Genomic DNA, 17,809 nt, shown 5'->3' on the forward strand with positions numbered 1-17,809 from the left:
CAAACACGAGAAAGCCTGGGTGCGTAATGACTAATTATAAAACCACTTTTTGTAAAAGGTCTCCCAGCTACAGGCAATACTTAATAACTTGTCAAACACTATAAATTCATATACTAGTCAATACTAGCAGCTTGTGGACACATGCAGTGGATGGACAGCTCACACTGCTCAAATGTCACTGCTTTATCGCATGATAAAAAGTCTTGCCACCTCAATACATTTTGTTGTTGTAGATAATCTGTGCAGAGTGGTTTCAGTTGAACATTTGACACTCTGAGCATGCATGCTAAGGAGAATAAATTTTAATCAGTACACTAGTTGCACAACTAAAAACATACACATACAGACTAATACCTTGTCACGTCACATACATAACATATGCCTTACAGATTTCACAATTACTGGAATCATAACGATTTGTAGCTATATAATGATTGCTACATAAGTTATTATTTGAAATGCAGTATATATCCTTAAACAGGTATCACATCCCCGAATTACATACAGTATATTCAGAAAAGAGAATAATAACGATAATAATAAAAAGTCCAATAAAATCAATATTTTTTATTATTAAATAGTTCATAAAAATCATATAAAAAGCATAACGATATTATGTCCAAAGGACAATTGCACCATTATACAAGAAAACACCTTACCACCTGATAATTCCTGTCCCAAGAGTCCTCCAGGACCGTCACATGAGAGAACACAATCTAAGAAGTTAAATGCTTCTTTCACGCTTGCAAGAAGGTTGGCAAGCAAGAACTGCAAAGACTTTGTATGGAATTGGGCCCATTGAACTGCTAAAGTAGCCATGGTCATGAGGCCAAGGATGAACATGATATGTCGGAAACAACTTGCCTAGTGTAATATTTACTTTGAACCCTTTTCTTCTGTCAGCAAAATCCTTTGTTGCAACATGTCTATCATATAACAGAAAGGAGATTAGCTGAGAGGTAATCATGTTGGATTTCTCCATGCTATGGACACGCTCAGGTGGGTTAGAAGGTCTGATACCCTACCAAGGTTTTTTAGAACAATTCTGATTCCGCAAAACACAGAAAATCATCCAAGTATGGGACAATTGACCCTCCTTGGATTCTGGGAATCATCACCTCTGGGATAATTTTTGCTAAAATTCACGGAGCCCAAAGAGCAGAGCCTGATACTAAAAATTATGAACCCTCTTCTCGTTCCCAATGGTAAACCTGATTTATGGGGACATGAAGTAACCAAAAAGGCTGATGGTGTTAACAGATTCCTGATTGTGTAGATGCTTTCCATCTTGAATTTTCTGTTCCCAATAGTCCTGTTGAGCGACTTCAGATTCAGAATCATTCCTTATTCTCCTAAAAGCTTTTGTCTCAGAAATATGAGTAACAACTACAACACCTTTGGGGAGGTGGTACTGGGATGATCACTTGTTGGTGAATTAGGTTGCTAATAGCCTCCTTCATGGTTCTTTTTTTTTCCTCCTGAGAAAGCTGTGTCATGAGAAATTTTGATGGAGCATTTGTGATGAATCACAGTTTGTATCCTGACCTGATAATCTGTAGGATGAAGGGGTTCTCTCATACCACTGCCCATTTAGGGAAGAACCCCTTCTGGTCAGGATCTAGGTATAGGATCATCTAAAACTCTTTAGAAATGGTATTGTACTGTTTTAGCAGAAACCACTACTTGTATTTGCTCATTTACAAAAATGGCTTTCAATAATGCTTCAGTTTCCTCTGCGGGAACATGTACTCGGGGTCTTTTCATTTAACAAACTACTTTCTCTCTTCCCATTCTGAATCAGAGGAGACCAACACTTTTGCCAACTGGGAATTAAGTCTGTGAAGGCTGCTTAAAGTCCTCTAATACTGATCTGAATGATTTAAAAAAATGGAAGACATCTGATCACTAATACTCCCCATATAATCTTTAAGTAAGGGGGGCACCTCCTTCACAACTAGGTTATGAATGCATTTATAACAATGATTTATTCCAGGAAGAGGATAACTTAGAAGCACATTCAGCACACTTTATCTTGGCCTTTGCAGTAAATTCCAGTTTCCCTGATGTCTCGGCTTGGAAGGAAAATGGAACACAGGCCATAGTACCACCAGAATACAAAGTGCACAGTACCTCCACCAAGAGGGATACACATCAGCAGCAGTGCAGCTCAAACACAACTTTGCTAGAAAGTAACATCCATCCAGCGAATAGTGGACTGATGCCTGGCTCTGCAGATCTGCCTGGGTCCTCCAACATCTTTCAGTCATAGAGAGAAGGCAGGAAAGTGTGGTTGACCTGCCCCCAATCCTAACCTGCTATGCAGGAATGCTGACCCTCTGCCACCCTGGGGGTTGTATACTTTGAATGCAGTGTGGGTCTTTAGGGATGGGAGAGCTGGTATGCAGCAGTGTGCATTGCCAAAAACAGATGTAGGTACTCACATTACTTACAGTTTTGGCTTTGCAGGTACTGGTGGTGTAGGAGAGCCAGTGTGGTCACATCCAGGCACAAGACATAGCAGGAAGGGGAGTGTGACAGGCGCAACACAGATCAAAGGAACACTTGGGATGAGCCAAACCCTCACCACTGCTTATCCCGGGAACACAAGCTGCCGCAACACAGATGGCACTGACCACCAGGCCCTGCACTTCACATGAACACCTTCTCTGCCAAAAAATGGGAACCCCTACACCAGATGAGGGCCCCCCTAGTGCAGGCCATGAAGTTAGTGGTTGCAAAAAGTGAGGAAGAGTTGTAGCCCAGGGTAACAAAGGCCACACATTCTCCTAGGGATATTTAACACAGAGCTCCACTCATGTCTGCAAGTGATGCAGGAGACACACAAACTAAGGGACTGGAGCTGTAAGAAGCTTTTACCTCTCTGTGCTTGTGTTTCCTGTAGATGAGCAGAGCCCCTCTCTCTCTCTCTCATGTGATCATCATGAAGGATGACTAGGGAAAGCCATGTTTCACCCATGTTTTTATTGCTGTCTATGTCCCCACTGGGGAGAGTCAACCTCTCTATTTGTAGTGATGACCAGTGTCACTGAAAAAGAAAGTCAGAGGAAATTGAAAAATTTGTCTCCAGAACAAAAGGTAAGGGGATATCTTCTAATCGGACACCTGTTCCAGGGAGAGCGGTCTGTCTTTGGGAGATTTCCCCTCACTTCTTTTTATATCTCTGGGGCAGGAATTAAAAGGAAATTTCCCCACAGGTACATAGACCGCAAATAAATAAATAATAACCTTATGAGGTTAAAAACTCTTCCCCTTATCCAAAACTTAAAAAAAAAAGTTTTTCCATTACATACACTTTAGTTTGTTTACATGTAATAAGCAGATGATGTCATGATCGCTCTTGCTTATATCTATTGAGTTTCAAGGAAGGAACTGCCTCCCAAAATGATAATGCGTTTGTAGAGCTTTTGACTGGTCTCTATAAAAGGCTCCGCATTTGAAAGTTTTTTATTCAATAGGATTTTATTAGTTTTTAATTGGTTACAGAAAATTAAAGAAAAGATAAGAAAACATGAGTAAATCATCATTTGAAATTTACAAGTCTTCCTGGATGGCGAGAACACTCCAGTGGTGTGTCGTGCGATACTGCTTTCTTTCAAATATACTGCTTGGTTATTAATGTTTGATGTTTACCAAGTGATTTTATATCAAAGTAGATCCTATGGATATTTCTTGTTATTTGACTTTCTTTCTGATGACGCAGATGCAAAAGATTTTTTGTGAAATGTCTTGAATATAAACAAGAACAACCTGTGTGCAGACTTAAATGGGTGAAAACAATTATATTTTTACAAATGTCCTTTGGGTGTAACATTGTCACATTTTTCTACAACTTTATGAACAATATTGAATAATAAAAGGACTTTTTGGTATGAAAAAGTTAAATTACTGTTCTAAATACCTATGTTCTCATGACCGACTTACAATGAACGTTAACTTTAGACACAGAAGTATACTTGCAGAAAGGACACAGTAGCACATTTGTATGTGCCCTTCGAGAGAAGGGAGGTCATTTGAATAACGGCCTTCATTTCGATCTACTCTCTTTTGCCAGAATTAGTCTAAACATTCAAAGATCTACAGCATAGCATACACAGGGGTTAAAATATGTGTAATCATGTTGTACACTGCAGCATTACTGACCTGAGACTCTAACATTGAGTAGCTTGTCCTTTCCAAAGAAATACGTCTTTCTTCTTTTTCCCTTTCCTCTTTGGTCTGTTGAAGAGAAACGGCCAGGCTAAATTATCACTGCTATCACTTATCCCACTCCTTTGTACAGCCAGAAAAAAATTAATTACTCATCTCATTAGCTGCAGGGTCAGAATATGTGGGAAACTGCAGAAATGTACTTGGGTATTTAACCTTGTGAAAACACAGAGTACTCAGAATGAACAGACACACATTAAGGCTTCAAGATGTTATGGAACAATGACTGATTAACGACTTCAAGTTATAACCTATTCTAGATTTCTCAGATTTTGTCTTTGAATGGTAAAGTATAGGTCACAGACGTGCTTTCAAACAAATAAAAGTATATTTAGTGTATAGATAAAATGTATTGTGAACATACATACATACATACATACACAAAACCCAAAAAAGTTGGAACGCTGTGTAAAATCTATATAAAAACAGAATGCAATGATTTGCAAATCTTATAAACCCATATTTTATTCACAATAGAAAAAAGAAAACATCAAATGTTTAAACTGAGCAAAATGTACCATTTTAAGAAGAAAAGAAAAAAGGGTAATTATGAAATTGATGGCAGCAATATGTCTCCAAAATGTTGGGACAGGACCATGCTTACCACGATATAGCATTTTGTTTCTTTTTTTAACAACACTCTATAAACATCTGGGACCTGAGGAGACCAGTTCCTGGAGTAATGGGAATGGAATGTTGTCCCATTGTTGCCTGATATTGGATTCTTTTTTTTTCATTCTTTATTTAAACCGCTCACAGAAACAGATGAGCCAACAGTACAACACAAACCAATACAAGAGTATTTCCAGTACAAACCAAAATAACAAGTAATACAGTCAACTCTCTAAAGAAAGTCATATCTCAATAAAGACATGATCAAGCATTAAATAGGAAAAAGTGCTGCATCCATTTTGCAATCTCATTTTCTATTTTCCAGAAGATGAGAAAAGGACGTAATGAAGAGCAGACGAAAGAGGGAATAAGAAATAGCGGATGAGGGTGAAAAGAGTTGTGAAGAGAAGAACCGAGATAGAAGGAAAAGGGAGGGAGGAAGAGGGAGAAAGGAGCAAATATCAAATCAGAAATAAAAGTAAAACATGGTAGGAAAACACTTAAATTGGGAGAAATTAAAATAAGAAAATGGGATGATAATGAGAACAACTAAAACACACATGTCCATAAATAAAATAAATTAACCTTGAAGACCGAAAAGGACCATAGCAGACCTAGGGTTCACTCAAGAATCTTCAGACGGAAACTCTTCCAATTTCAGGACAGCACAAAATTCAGAAGAGAAAGAGAATTGTATCCAATAGAACCAGATCTTGCAAAATGTGTCCTCCCGATGCTTCAGTGAAGCTATCAGGCACTCCATCTGTTCAATCTCTCGGATCCTACTGTACCATAATGGCAGCAAGGGAAAGGTGGAGCTCTTCCAGAGAGCCGGAATGCACACATGAATTATCACCAATTTCCTGTATTTGTTTCCCAATTGGTGTAAGAGGTAAGCTGCTGCATCATCCCTCAAATCTATCCCCGTAAGTCTCTTGGTGAGTGCCCTTACTCCATCCCAAAAGGCCCTCAGTCTAGGGCAGTGGTGGCAAACCTTGGCACTCCAGCTGTTTTGGAACTACAAGTCCCATGAGGCATTGCAAGGCCCTGACAGCCACATCAGAGGCAGATGCATGTTGGGATTTGTAGTTTTGGCACAGCTGGAGTGCCAAGGTTCGCCACCACTGGTCTAGGGCAAGACCAGTAGATGTGCAGAAGGGTACCCCTCCCCTCTCTGCACCTCCAGCATCTATTCGAAACCTGAGAGCAGATCTTGTGTAGAACAGAGCGAACACTATAACATATCGTAAGAAGTTTAAAGTGTGCTTTCTGCGTCCTACAGGCAATTGAGGCCCAATGAGAAAAAAAACAAGATATAATTCCTCTGCTCCAGAGTAAATGTCACTTGGAGATCCCATTCCCACTTAATTAGGGAGGATGGTACAAAAGAGTCCTCAGGTTGTATAATGAGCCGATAAAATAAATATAGAGTGTGTCGTAAGGGCTTCTCTTTCTCCATATAATCACTCAAAATGAGTTTGTGGCATCAGAGATGACCTCCTAGGAAGGAGTCATGTTAAAAAATGGCCTGATATAACATTCTAACTGCTCAACAGTCCTAGGTCGTCTTTGTTGTATTTTTAATTTCAAGATACGCCAAATATTTTCAAGTTGGTGAAAGGTCTGGACTGCAGGTAGGTCAGTGAAGTGCCAGGGCTCTTGTACTACGAAGCCAAGCTGTTGCCATAGATACAGTATGCAGTTTAGCATTGTCCTGCTGAAATATGCAAGGCCTTCCCTGAAAAAGATGTTGTCCGAATGGGAGCATATGCTGCTTTAAAACCTGGATATATCTTTCAGCATTGATGGTGCCTTTCCAGATGTGGAAGCTGCCCGAATGTGCACCAATGCACCCCCATACCATCAGAGATGCAGGATTTTTAACAGAGTGCTAATAACAAGCTGGAAGGTCCCTCTCCTCTTTAGTCCGGAGGACATGTACCCATGGTTGCCAAAAATAATGTAAAATTTTGATTTGTCTGACCACAGATCAATTTTCCACTTTGCGACAGACCATTTAAATGTGCTTTGCCTCAGAGAAGACGGTAGCGTTTCTGAATCATGTTCAGATATGACTTCCTCTTTGCATGATAGAGCTTTAACTTGCATTTTTGGACAGCACAACAAACTGTGTTCAAAGACAGCAATTTTTGGAAGTATTCCTGAGCCCATGCAGTGATGTCCACCAACGATTAATGCCTGTTTTAATGCAGTGCTGTGTAATAGCCGAAGATCATGGGCATCCAATATTGTGCTTTGGCCGAGAAGCTGAAGAAATCTCTGTGCGCACAGCACAGAGATTTCTTCAGCTTCTCGGATATTATGTACTGTAGATGTATTTAAAGTCTTTGCAATTTTAAATTGTGAAACATTCTTCTAAAATTGTTCAATATTTAGGCGCAGCTTTTCACAGATTGGTGAACCTCTGCCAATTTTAATTGTGAGAAACACTGACTCTGTAAGATGCTCTTTTCATACCCAATCAAATTACTGACGTGCTGCCAATTAGCATAAATAGTTGTAAAAAAAAAAAAAAAAGTTCTTCCAGCTTGTTGTTTGTACCACTTACATTGCCAGCTTTTTGTTGCCTTGTCCCAATGTTTTTTGAGAAGTGTTACTGCCATCAATTTAAAAAAAGTGCTTACTTTTTTTTTTAAATGGTACATTTTCTACGTTTAAACATTTGATATCATTGCATTGTTTTTATATAGATTTTACACTTTTATACACTTTACGTTTTCGAACTAAAGCACTTTAAAGCAGGACATATAAACATGATGTATTCGATTTAATAAATAAATAATATACTTTTGTTTTAAATAAAGATGAATGCAATATAATAAATGCCCCCATTTATATGCTGTATCCACTGACCTCTTCAGGCACTAGTGGTTCAATCATAGGAGCTTCTTCTTGTCTGGCAGCAAGTCTCACAGGAGATGTAGAGAGCCGTTTCTCCCACTCACTAGCAACTGTAGGGTCCGTTGATGTTTCCAAGAAGGTTCTCTTCAGCTCACTGATGTTAGTCTGATGTTTCAGAAATTCCTCTTGATTTTTATCGTACTCCTGGATGGAAATACAAAAAAAGCAATTGCTGAAACAACTTTGCCACTAAAAACCCTTGTTGCTACAATAACAAGCAACCTACGCAATATAAAATACACCTAAAAAGATGTATCCCACAATGGCTTTTATTTAGGACTTTTAGCAATACAAAGCTAATATGAGCAATCTACAGAGAATTGTTCTGTCCGATGTTATAAAAGATCCAGTATCTGCCTATTTAGTCAAGGGCAGCAAATTTAAACCTGAACATGAGGTTTTGAAAAAAAACCTACAATGATTTTCAAGCATGCTTGTAAATCTCTAGGTACAGCACCAAGGGTCTTTACAGTCTATACCACTAGTTTGTATTCCCCTACACAATATATAGATCACTAGTGATGTAAACTGGTAGCCTTGACTGGTAAATGTGCATAAGAGAACAATGTCCGGCCAAGTAGCTGTTTGTATTTGTAGTTGCTTGACATTGTAGCCACTAAAGGGTAACAACAATAAACAACAATATTATTATTTTTTTTAAATGGACAGGTTAGTATCAGGCTGACTAAGTAGATCTAGTTGTCACTATATCAAAAAAATCAAAACAATCTGGTGAAGAGTGAGAATTCAAGGGGATTGACCACTGTGACGTGTTGAAAAGTGAACATTAATAATAATGTTAAAATACATAACTAAGTCTTCCAAGTACAAAAATAGAATACAACTAAAACACCTCTATGATAAAATACATAAATAAAATCAGGGAACACTGAAAGTCCACTCAGTTCACTAAGAGGCAGGGTCACTCAGTCCATGCTAAAAAAATAAAACACACAAGTGCATGCAGTGGTATGTACCAATACCAACCTCTAACATAAGATTACTATGTTTGACATATACATTTTCACCCTGTATTCGCTTAATGAGACTATTCTGAAAAAGTGAAGAGAGGGAACATTAAGATACAAACAAAATGTTGGACAATGATGACTTTTGCACTGTTCCAGATACACCAGATGGGCACTTTGCAATACAAAAAACGAACCGATTTCCACGTAATATTACTTATTTACCTGAGTCTTTACATCTGTATCTTCTTCTTGATCCGACTGGAAGCATTACAAAATATCAAATATACAAGTATTTTAATGTATTATAAAGCTCTCCACATCAAAATAGTCAATGATTATTTAATACTGGCTCAGCAAGTATTTTTTTACTTTACAAAACAGCCAAATGACCTGAAACACTTTGCACTATATAGGCAAAAGAGCTGATATTGTTTTGACTGACTGAATTTGTGAATATATTTCCATGTGTGCATGACTCGTATGAGCTTAAATAAGCAATATTAACATCTATATGGGCCACCAGCTTTTATTTTCAAAAATAGTGTTCCCATGCTACTACAACCCATAAATATGTGGCTGAGTTAAAAAATAAATAATAATAATAATAGAAGTCCCCTCTTCTGTGCATGTTATAGTTGCCAAACGCATGTTATAGTTGCCAAAAGTAAAGTTGCCAAAAATAGAGGCAGTGATAGAAAGCCCAATTTAAGATAATATTGGTATTTAATTTTTTTTAACAGAATGGGAAAAGGTTATTGCCATGTATATAAAGCTGCCTGAGAGATTTTTCCCAACTGCCTGTCCTGGTGACAAGGTGTCAGTGCTGACTGATAACACCCAAAGCGGCACTTAAGGGGGTATGTAGAACCAGTATCATCAGTCCCTGTTCTGTGAAGAAGCTCACAATCCCCTACCACATGGCTGCACACCATCCCAATTTTGGTTTGAAGTCTATTATGCTAGGTTTCTGAACTGTAGGACAACACTAGAACACCTAGAGGAAACTCACAAAAGCACGGTGAAACATTTCTCCAAAGTGAATTTAGATAAGAAAAAACATTTTTTTTCAGAGAAATGGGGAGAAGAAAGAACTGACAGTCCTTAAAGTTAATAAGACTTCTCAGCAAAAGACTTCCCAAATCTAACCCCCCAGTGAACTAATTAAAAATTACTGCCAAAATTGTCATTTTGAGGGACCTGTAAAAAAAACACCTCATAGACATCAGCCTTGATATTAAGGCTGGGTTCACACCTGGGCGTACGGAATATGCGCATTTGCTGCGCGTTTTTACTGCGATTTGCGGTAAAAGAAACGCGCGACAAACGCACGTTTCTGAGGGCTGTCTGTATCCTAATGGATACGCGCCCCAAAGAAGCTCCTGTACTTCTTTGGGCGTAGGGCGTTTTTCAGTGGGAACCATGCCTAAGCCTACTTGTCCAAGTAAGGGTGCACAGTTATAGCCACTGAATTTTATGTTGATCACCTGTCAACCCGCCATTATACACAAAGATCAATGATTATGCGCAGGCAGTTTGTTTATACACCAATTAAATGATAACTATGTAAAGTCCATCAAACTGATAAATTATCCCACAGTGCCAATCCTGTTCCTCAAATATAATTTGCTCTGATGGTTTTTAATGCTGTCAGACTTCCTGTTCCAGTGACACCTGTTTCCCTCACTACTTGTCCTGGGGTCAAAGAGGAGGCAAGGGAACCCCCTCCTTCCCCAAGCTGTCTCTGTGAATGCAAAAAAACTGAAGCTCTTGCTTTTAGTGACCGTTAAGAACAGTCAGAGCTTCAATGTTAAATGCATGCACCTAGAGGACAAAGTGCCAAATTATTCTAAGATAGGGTGACACAGACAACATGTTTGCTCTGATGGTTGGAGCAGATAAATTATAATGGATATCTGCTTTGATTGTTTGGGTAGTGTGCATATCAGCAACTCTTCCAGCTGTAGAAACTTTGAAAAAACATGTAATTAATTTTATTTAGTGACCTAAACATCCCTGCTATTAGAAACTTTAATAACAATTTTCTCTAGACTTCTTTAGCATAAATATATTCGCCACAAGTAAAAATTGGTAGCTTCCACAATAGTAATTAACTAACTCCTTAACTTTACCTACTTGAACACTTAAAGTAGCCATTCACAACTTGAATTTTGGCTGATTAAGCAGGGCTGATTCAAGCTGTGGGTGGCCCTGTTGACACCAACCAGGTGACAAGCTTAAAACATTTAAAGGAGCCAAGTGGAAAATTGTCGGCTGAACAGTCACTTCATGCAATTGCATGCAGTGACTGCTCGGGATTCAGATAGCAATGGGTGGAGCCTGTCTGAAAAAAATAGATGTCAGTGCAGATTCCATCATCCATGCTGTATTGCTTGAATTGAGTAATCTTTTGTATTTTTCTCATTTATGCATACAGGGCTTTCCTTAATCGGTAGCCCAAAATAAGTCCTTAAAATGTTTCCTCCCCCTCGGCCCTAAAACAATTTTCACCCTAAAACCCCAAACATTGGAAGGCAATTTATATTGGCACTGCATATATCTGTCTATTTTTTATGGTCAAGACTACAGAAAGAAAAAAAACAAAACTTTTTTTCAGAAAGAATTGAAATATTGCATACTAATATGTTGTTTTTGGTTTACCAGCCAGCAGGTAAACCTCTAGTCTACTTTTAAGTAAGGCATTGTATCATTCTCGGTTATGATGAAAGTAGCAAATTGTTCAGAGAGCTCAATAAGTTATGACAGCAGTGTCTCCTCCCCTGACGGTAACTTACTATGCTTACTATGTCGCTTCTTTGCTAACCCACAATTCTTTGGAAATTCTTTGTCATGCATGGAATGTTGATTTTTAAAACAGATATTGTTTGCATGTATAAAACTTAAAAGGTGTAACAAAATAAAAATAGAACTGACCCAAAACCATTACAGTTTGCCTTTAAGCTAACACCTAAATTGAGCACTGTCCCTTCTCCAAACTTAGCCCTTAACCTTTCTTTTAATTGTAACATTCTCACACCTTTAACCTAACACCTGAAGTAAGGCCTTTACACTTTCTCTGTTCTAACACCAAGCCCTAACACCAATTAACCTAATTCTGATTACTCGCTTTGTCTAAAGTTGAGAACATTAAGCATGTGGTGCCAGCATCCTGGCACTAGGATAATCTGTTTTGATGTTTTAGATGCATAATCATTTTATAAGCTTTCTTTCACTTTACAGGTGTTATTTATCTAAGTACAGTACACAGTGGTTGTGCTTCATTTATCGAACACAGCACAGTGGACGTGCATGACTTGTCTTGTGCCAACATCTGTATGCAAAATCGAATTCATTCTTAGCTAAACAGTTTACATTGTAGGTTTGCAAGATGTTGGGATTTGCAACTTAGTTTACTTGACTCTGCCCATGGGGTGTGCTTGCACTATCAGCCAGGAGGCACACATCAGGTACATTGGTCTTCTGATACCTACATATGTGTGTGGTAAATATGATAAAACATTTGCAAGACACTAAAAAAAAAAAAAAAGTATTTCTGATAAATTAACAATGAAAAATGAGAACAGTGTCCTTTTTCAGTTTTGTGTACTTTTATTTCCATCTGTAGATTTTGTGAATCATTATAAACAATGAGATGAATATATGAATGTATTAAGTACAGTACTGCAAGCACAGTACTGCAAGCATTGTACACAGAGTACTCAAATCACACCCAATGAAATACATTTTGAGAGTGGTCTGTATTTTTTACACACCTCCGTGGCAGTTGTTTCACCATCAGCTGCTGTATCCGTCTGTTCACTGTCAGTCTATATTAATTTTACACGATACAGATTCCAAAACGCAAGCGGGAACAAAGAATAAACCCATGTTGTTAGAAAATCACAATTTAACCTCATAACTATAGCCTCTTGTAGTAACAAAAGCAATAAAGCAAACATGAGAAAAGCAAACCACCACAAACAGAACAGATTCTGAGGAATACTCAAGGCATATATTTTCAAAAGTTCAGAAGTAGTTTCTGTAATAGTTTTTTCTGTATAAAAACTATGCCTATAGTTATCAGTGTTTACTTTATTAAGAAATGTCTAAAGGTTTAGCTGTAATATATACATATGTATATTCCCCATATATTTTGAATCTGGTCTTCCGTTATGATAATTTTTTATATTATTTTGTAATTCAATATTTAGATAAACTACTATAACAGCCTCTTTACTTTCAGCTCCTCATTTATAATTGTATTGTCTAGTTGCCTGATTTGTCTGCATTACGAAACAGGCAAAACAAAAAATTGTTATGTTGTTAATTTCTATATCAGTTAAAATGAACATTGAATTACTGCAATTTACAATTATTGTAGATATTATTTCAATTAAATGTTATAAATGCTTTAAGAAGCAAATAAAAGGGATATTTTAGGCTTTTCTATACTGAAATGACATGTCAATTCCACTTGAATGCATTTTTAAGATTTAACTTCTGAGTTTAGTGCGACTTTAAACAGCAACAGAATGCTGAAATATTTCATTTAAGTACCCTATTAACAAAAATGTAGCTAATTTGTGCAACACACGACCTGTAGATCCTCAAATCATCTCTGAATTAGTGCAGACACTGGAGGGTGGCTACTTCTGTTCCCCATGGTCCCTGTGTGTGTTGTAAAGTAGCCACCACTCCAAGTTCACTCCCGTGATGGACTACAATGTCTATACAATACAAATTAGAAAACAAAATGTGAGATTATGAGACCATGGGGAACAAAAGTAAGCTTCCTCCAGGAGGAACGACAGTGTCAGCAGGAATTTAGATATGAAATGATATGATGATCTAACAGCTGAGTGATACACAAATAAGATACATTTTGTTAATAGTTAAGGTACTTTAATGCATTAACTCCTGAGTTTAGTGTCACTTTAAGTAGAATTTCATGCAGTCTTCACTATTTACTAGACTACAATGATAAGATACTCCCACAAGAATTCCCAATACAGCGCGACTATTGTGAGTGAGCCAAATTATGGTTTTACGCTCCCCAAATAGATCCATAATCCAGAATAAACAAATCATTTGGGGAGTCCAGCTGCAAGAATATGACACAACCTTTTGGGAGGGGTAGAAACAGCAAGTACTGGAGCAACCAATGGAATCTCTGAAAGATATTTAAAAGCTGTGAATTGTTCATCTCACTGGTGCCCGTCAAAAATATTGTTTTGGGTGCAGTTAGCCTTTTAAAAGAACTTATTAGTTACTCACAATGTGGGCAACTATTTTGTGAGCTTAATCATTATGCAACATTTGTTTTATGCACAACATCTTAGTGATCTTATATGTTGCATTTTCTTGTATAATAAATTACCGGGGTAGGTAACTTGGCACTCCAGCTTTGTCAATACTACAAATCTCATGAAGCATTGCAAGTTTCTGACAAGCCATATGCATGGCTTCCAGAGGCATGATAGGATTCACAGTTTCACCACAGGTGGAGTGCCACAATTGCCTACACCTTATTAGCTCATACAATGGCTGCCTGCATATTGTGCAGATGGCTGTAGACCATTCTGCTGTTCAAGTTTTTATCTTCTTTTTTTATTATTTCAGAACAAGCTAGACATGGCTCAACATGCACACACTACTACCCTAGGACTCCAAAATGACTTGCACAACACTTCTGGGTTGGACAATCTGTATAGCCAATGTAATGCAGACATGTCAGACACAGAACATGCATCATGTGATAAACAATGGGTAAAAAGGATCAGGCACAAGCTATGACTCTCAGGAAAACATGTTTAACTTTCTAAAATTGTGTATGCAGAAGCACTGACATTACTTCCTGAAGGTCCTTTCATACTTGATTATAAGGTACATAGAAACATGTCTCTTCTTTTATGACTTGCGTAGGCTTTTAAAGACAGGAGCATGACACTGCTATTGCTTTGCTTTTATGGCTGCGTGTTATACTTTTCTATAATACAAATTGCAGGCTGACACAATCCTTTATCGTAGGGGTATTATCTGCATTAGGTTCTGCATACTATCTGAAATACGCAACCCAGGTATTAAAAAAATCCTGAATTGTGCTAATACTGTTCATTTTGTTTGTATTAATATCAAGTTAAAGCAGTCAAGTAAAGAAAAAACAAAAATCACAAAAGAAAATGCATTTTTCATATGTTGTGCCTAACCCTTGTGACCTAAGGACAAAACGTCCAAATATTAGCAAGCAGACAAAATGAGGCTCTGAAAGTTGGACCAGTATGGTAGCATTCTAGCACATCATCTGAACTGTCACTCAGGTCATTGTCAATTGAGGCACTCAAGGAGACCGCCTTGGGCTCCAGGTAGCAGAGGCACATAGCCAAAGGGAAAGATAGCGTGAGGGCGTATGGGACAGAGAAAGAGGCTGACAGCAGAAAGAAAAAGATGAAGAGGAAGCATGGGACAAGAGATGGGGATTGGATTGGAAGATAATGCTGTAAATTTTCAGGCAGGAAGGTGGATTCAGAAACGTTAGGGAAAGAAAGGTAGCCATCATCATCCAGCAGAGAAGGGAATGAGTCTGGAAGATGCAAGGAGAAAGAAAACAGTGTCCCCCCTTTGCCAGCTTGTTGCTTATAGCTTATACCCATCTCATCTTCATCAGGGTATAATTTCCCTTTTTGTTCAGAGTCCCACTCAGGCTCACTAGACACTTGAGGCACATCTGACCCTGGATCCCATGATTTATGAGAGTTCTCCTTACATCTTCTACGTAAACGGCTTGAAGATGAGGGGGAACTAGAGCATGACAGAGGAGGGGAATGAAATGGCTCAGTTGAACAACAAGATGGCTGGAGGCAGAGAGCAGCAAACAAAATGTAAGAGCAAGAGGACAAAAAAAAACTGATTAGTTAAATGGTATTCTGCAGTCGTTATATAAAAGCATAACAATCAAGTTTTGTAACTGAAGTTTTTAATAATAAATAACTAAATGATTCACATCAGCAATGCATTGTTCATGCAAGATCATGCATTTATTGCTATGTGTAGAAGATCAACTGGATTCCAGAAAAGATTCAAGCCATATTAAACAAGAACGCCAGTCTAAATTTTAACAAAAATATTTCTACAGTTTATAATGGCAGCACTGGGTAGCTCTCTAATAATTACTAATTTTTACACTGTACTGAAGCTAGGAGAGCCAACAATATGTAAACTAGCTGATCATCTAGTTGTGTGTACCCCTACATGCTTTAAAGAGACACTTGCCAGTGCTTGTTTGTGGCCCCTGCCCCCATCACAGCTGATGACCTAAAACTTCTGGGTATGGGGGAGCATAAGACCTCCTGCAATGTGAAAGTGCTCAGGTTTACCAACACTCACAATACTTGTGGAGTGCGGTTACCACTCCAAAACCAATTGACAGTAGGAATTTTTTTGGCTGGATGTGGTGGAGGCAGGAGCGGCACAGGAACTAGGTGAGTTTTAGAGATTTGGGGACCTTTTACAAAAACACTAATTATGCCCTGAATGGGCAAGGTGACAATGTCTCTTAAAGACCACGGAGAGTCTGTGGAAGCCATGCTGGGTTTGTGCCCAATCCTACTAGAGTGGACAGGTATGATATCCTAGGAAGGGGGGTCTTCTTCATACAGATTTAAGCATTTTATAAATCTTATATTATTCATGTTTATGAAAATAAACAGGAGTTGTGATAATTTTAAAAATGTAAATAGTACTTACTGGAGTTCTTCTTTAATCACAATATTCAAAACATTTAATTTGAGGTTTAGGGCACATGTTTAATAGTTTAACATAGATGGAATATTTAGATTTGTTACAAGAAAATTAAAACGCTGATAATCCCTAACTTGCCAAAGGGGAACAAAGTAGATGGCTGCTTTTACAACTGACGGCCAGGCTGTTCTTACAGTCAAAGCTGCTATACTTCCTGAAGCTTACTTGCCACCTGCTGCACATATCTGCTAGAAAGTGAGGTAATTTTAGTGTCATCATAGTGAGGAATTTTAGTGTCTGCTGCAGGTACTTTCTTTCTAGCCATTACAACTTTGTTGATGATCTGCGCATATACAGGTGAAACTCGAATAATTAGAATATCGTGCAAAAGTAATTGCAGTAAGTGCTGCAAAAGGGGCCCAATCCAAGTACTGAGTACATATGCATGCTTGTACTTTTCAGAGGTCCGATATTGTTCTATGTACAATCCTTGTTTTATTGATTGCATGTAATAATCTACTTTTTTGAGGTTGTGGATTTGGGGTTCTTGGGGTTTTCATGAGCTGTAAGCCATAATCATCACAATTATGACAAATCACGGCTTGAATTATCTTGCTTTGCATGTAATGAGTCTATCTCATATATTAGTTTCACCTTTTAAGTTGCATTAGTGAAATAAATGAACTTTGCACGATATTCTAATTATTCGAGTTTCCCCTGTAAGTGCCTACATAATACCTGCAGCAATTTTTCTTCCTGGTGGCCAGGTCTCTTTAACGTGTAATTCTACTTTTGCAGCAAAATTAAGATAACACTTATTTTAGATTTGTTACATGTTCCTGTTCACATTGTAGAACTTAAAAAATATTTATTAGTCCTGCTTACCCTTTTCTAAAAATTTGGAAGTTTTCGCCTATTGTGTATGTTATGTTAGGGAGAGGCCTGTGGAGTTAATGTTTCCCATATCTAACCCTATCTGTACTGTGCTGGCAGATCTCATCACTTTTAAATTCGATTTCAACACTGTCTGTTCTAGCAAAGGGTTTGTGTTCTAAATGAAAGGAAACTGAGTCCATCTTCACTATGTCCCCCTCCACTTTCAATTTTAAAGTGTTCAGAATAGCTGGCAGTCTTCCCAAAGGCTTTCTCTTTAGAAAACAGCTAGAATGGTGAAACATATTTTTTATTATTATTTGTAGGTTTGCTGAATGGGAACACATTACAAACATATAGTGGTGGTATCTCAAATTTGACTGCAAAAGAGAAACTACACTTTAAAATAGAAGTGTACCTAAAACATGTTTTAAATATAGATGAGTTATAACCCCTCACAGATTTTTTTG

The 17,809-nt window shown here is 37.9% G+C and overlaps 1 protein-coding gene across 12 annotated transcripts in view; it reads right to left on the reverse strand.

Moving 5' to 3' along the window:
- Positions 1 to 17,809, reverse strand: part of EPB41L3 (erythrocyte membrane protein band 4.1 like 3) — a 115,241-nt gene that overhangs the window by 30,031 nt on the left and 67,401 nt on the right. For 8 of the 12 annotated variants that reach the window (XM_018553630.1, XM_018553694.1, XM_018553686.1 and 5 more), the window contains exons 12-16: positions 15,025 to 15,580; positions 12,503 to 12,558; positions 8,955 to 8,990; positions 7,714 to 7,905; positions 4,162 to 4,236 (exon numbers count right to left, since the gene is read on the reverse strand). In XM_018553630.1, the coding sequence (XP_018409132.1) occupies positions 4,162 to 4,236; positions 7,714 to 7,905; positions 8,955 to 8,990; positions 12,503 to 12,558; positions 15,025 to 15,580 (915 nt within the window). The remainder of the gene's footprint in view (positions 1 to 4,161; positions 4,237 to 7,713; positions 7,906 to 8,954; positions 8,991 to 12,502; positions 12,559 to 15,024; positions 15,581 to 17,809) is intronic. The other 4 variants (XM_018553712.1, XM_018553703.1, XM_018553669.1 and 1 more) reach the window with 2 other exon arrangements.

The sequence above is a fragment of the Nanorana parkeri genome, unplaced genomic scaffold (assembly GCF_000935625.1).
Source record: "Nanorana parkeri isolate BGI_ZX_2015 unplaced genomic scaffold, ASM93562v1 scaffold7, whole genome shotgun sequence".
Classification (NCBI taxonomy): domain Eukaryota; kingdom Metazoa; phylum Chordata; class Amphibia; order Anura; family Dicroglossidae; genus Nanorana; species Nanorana parkeri.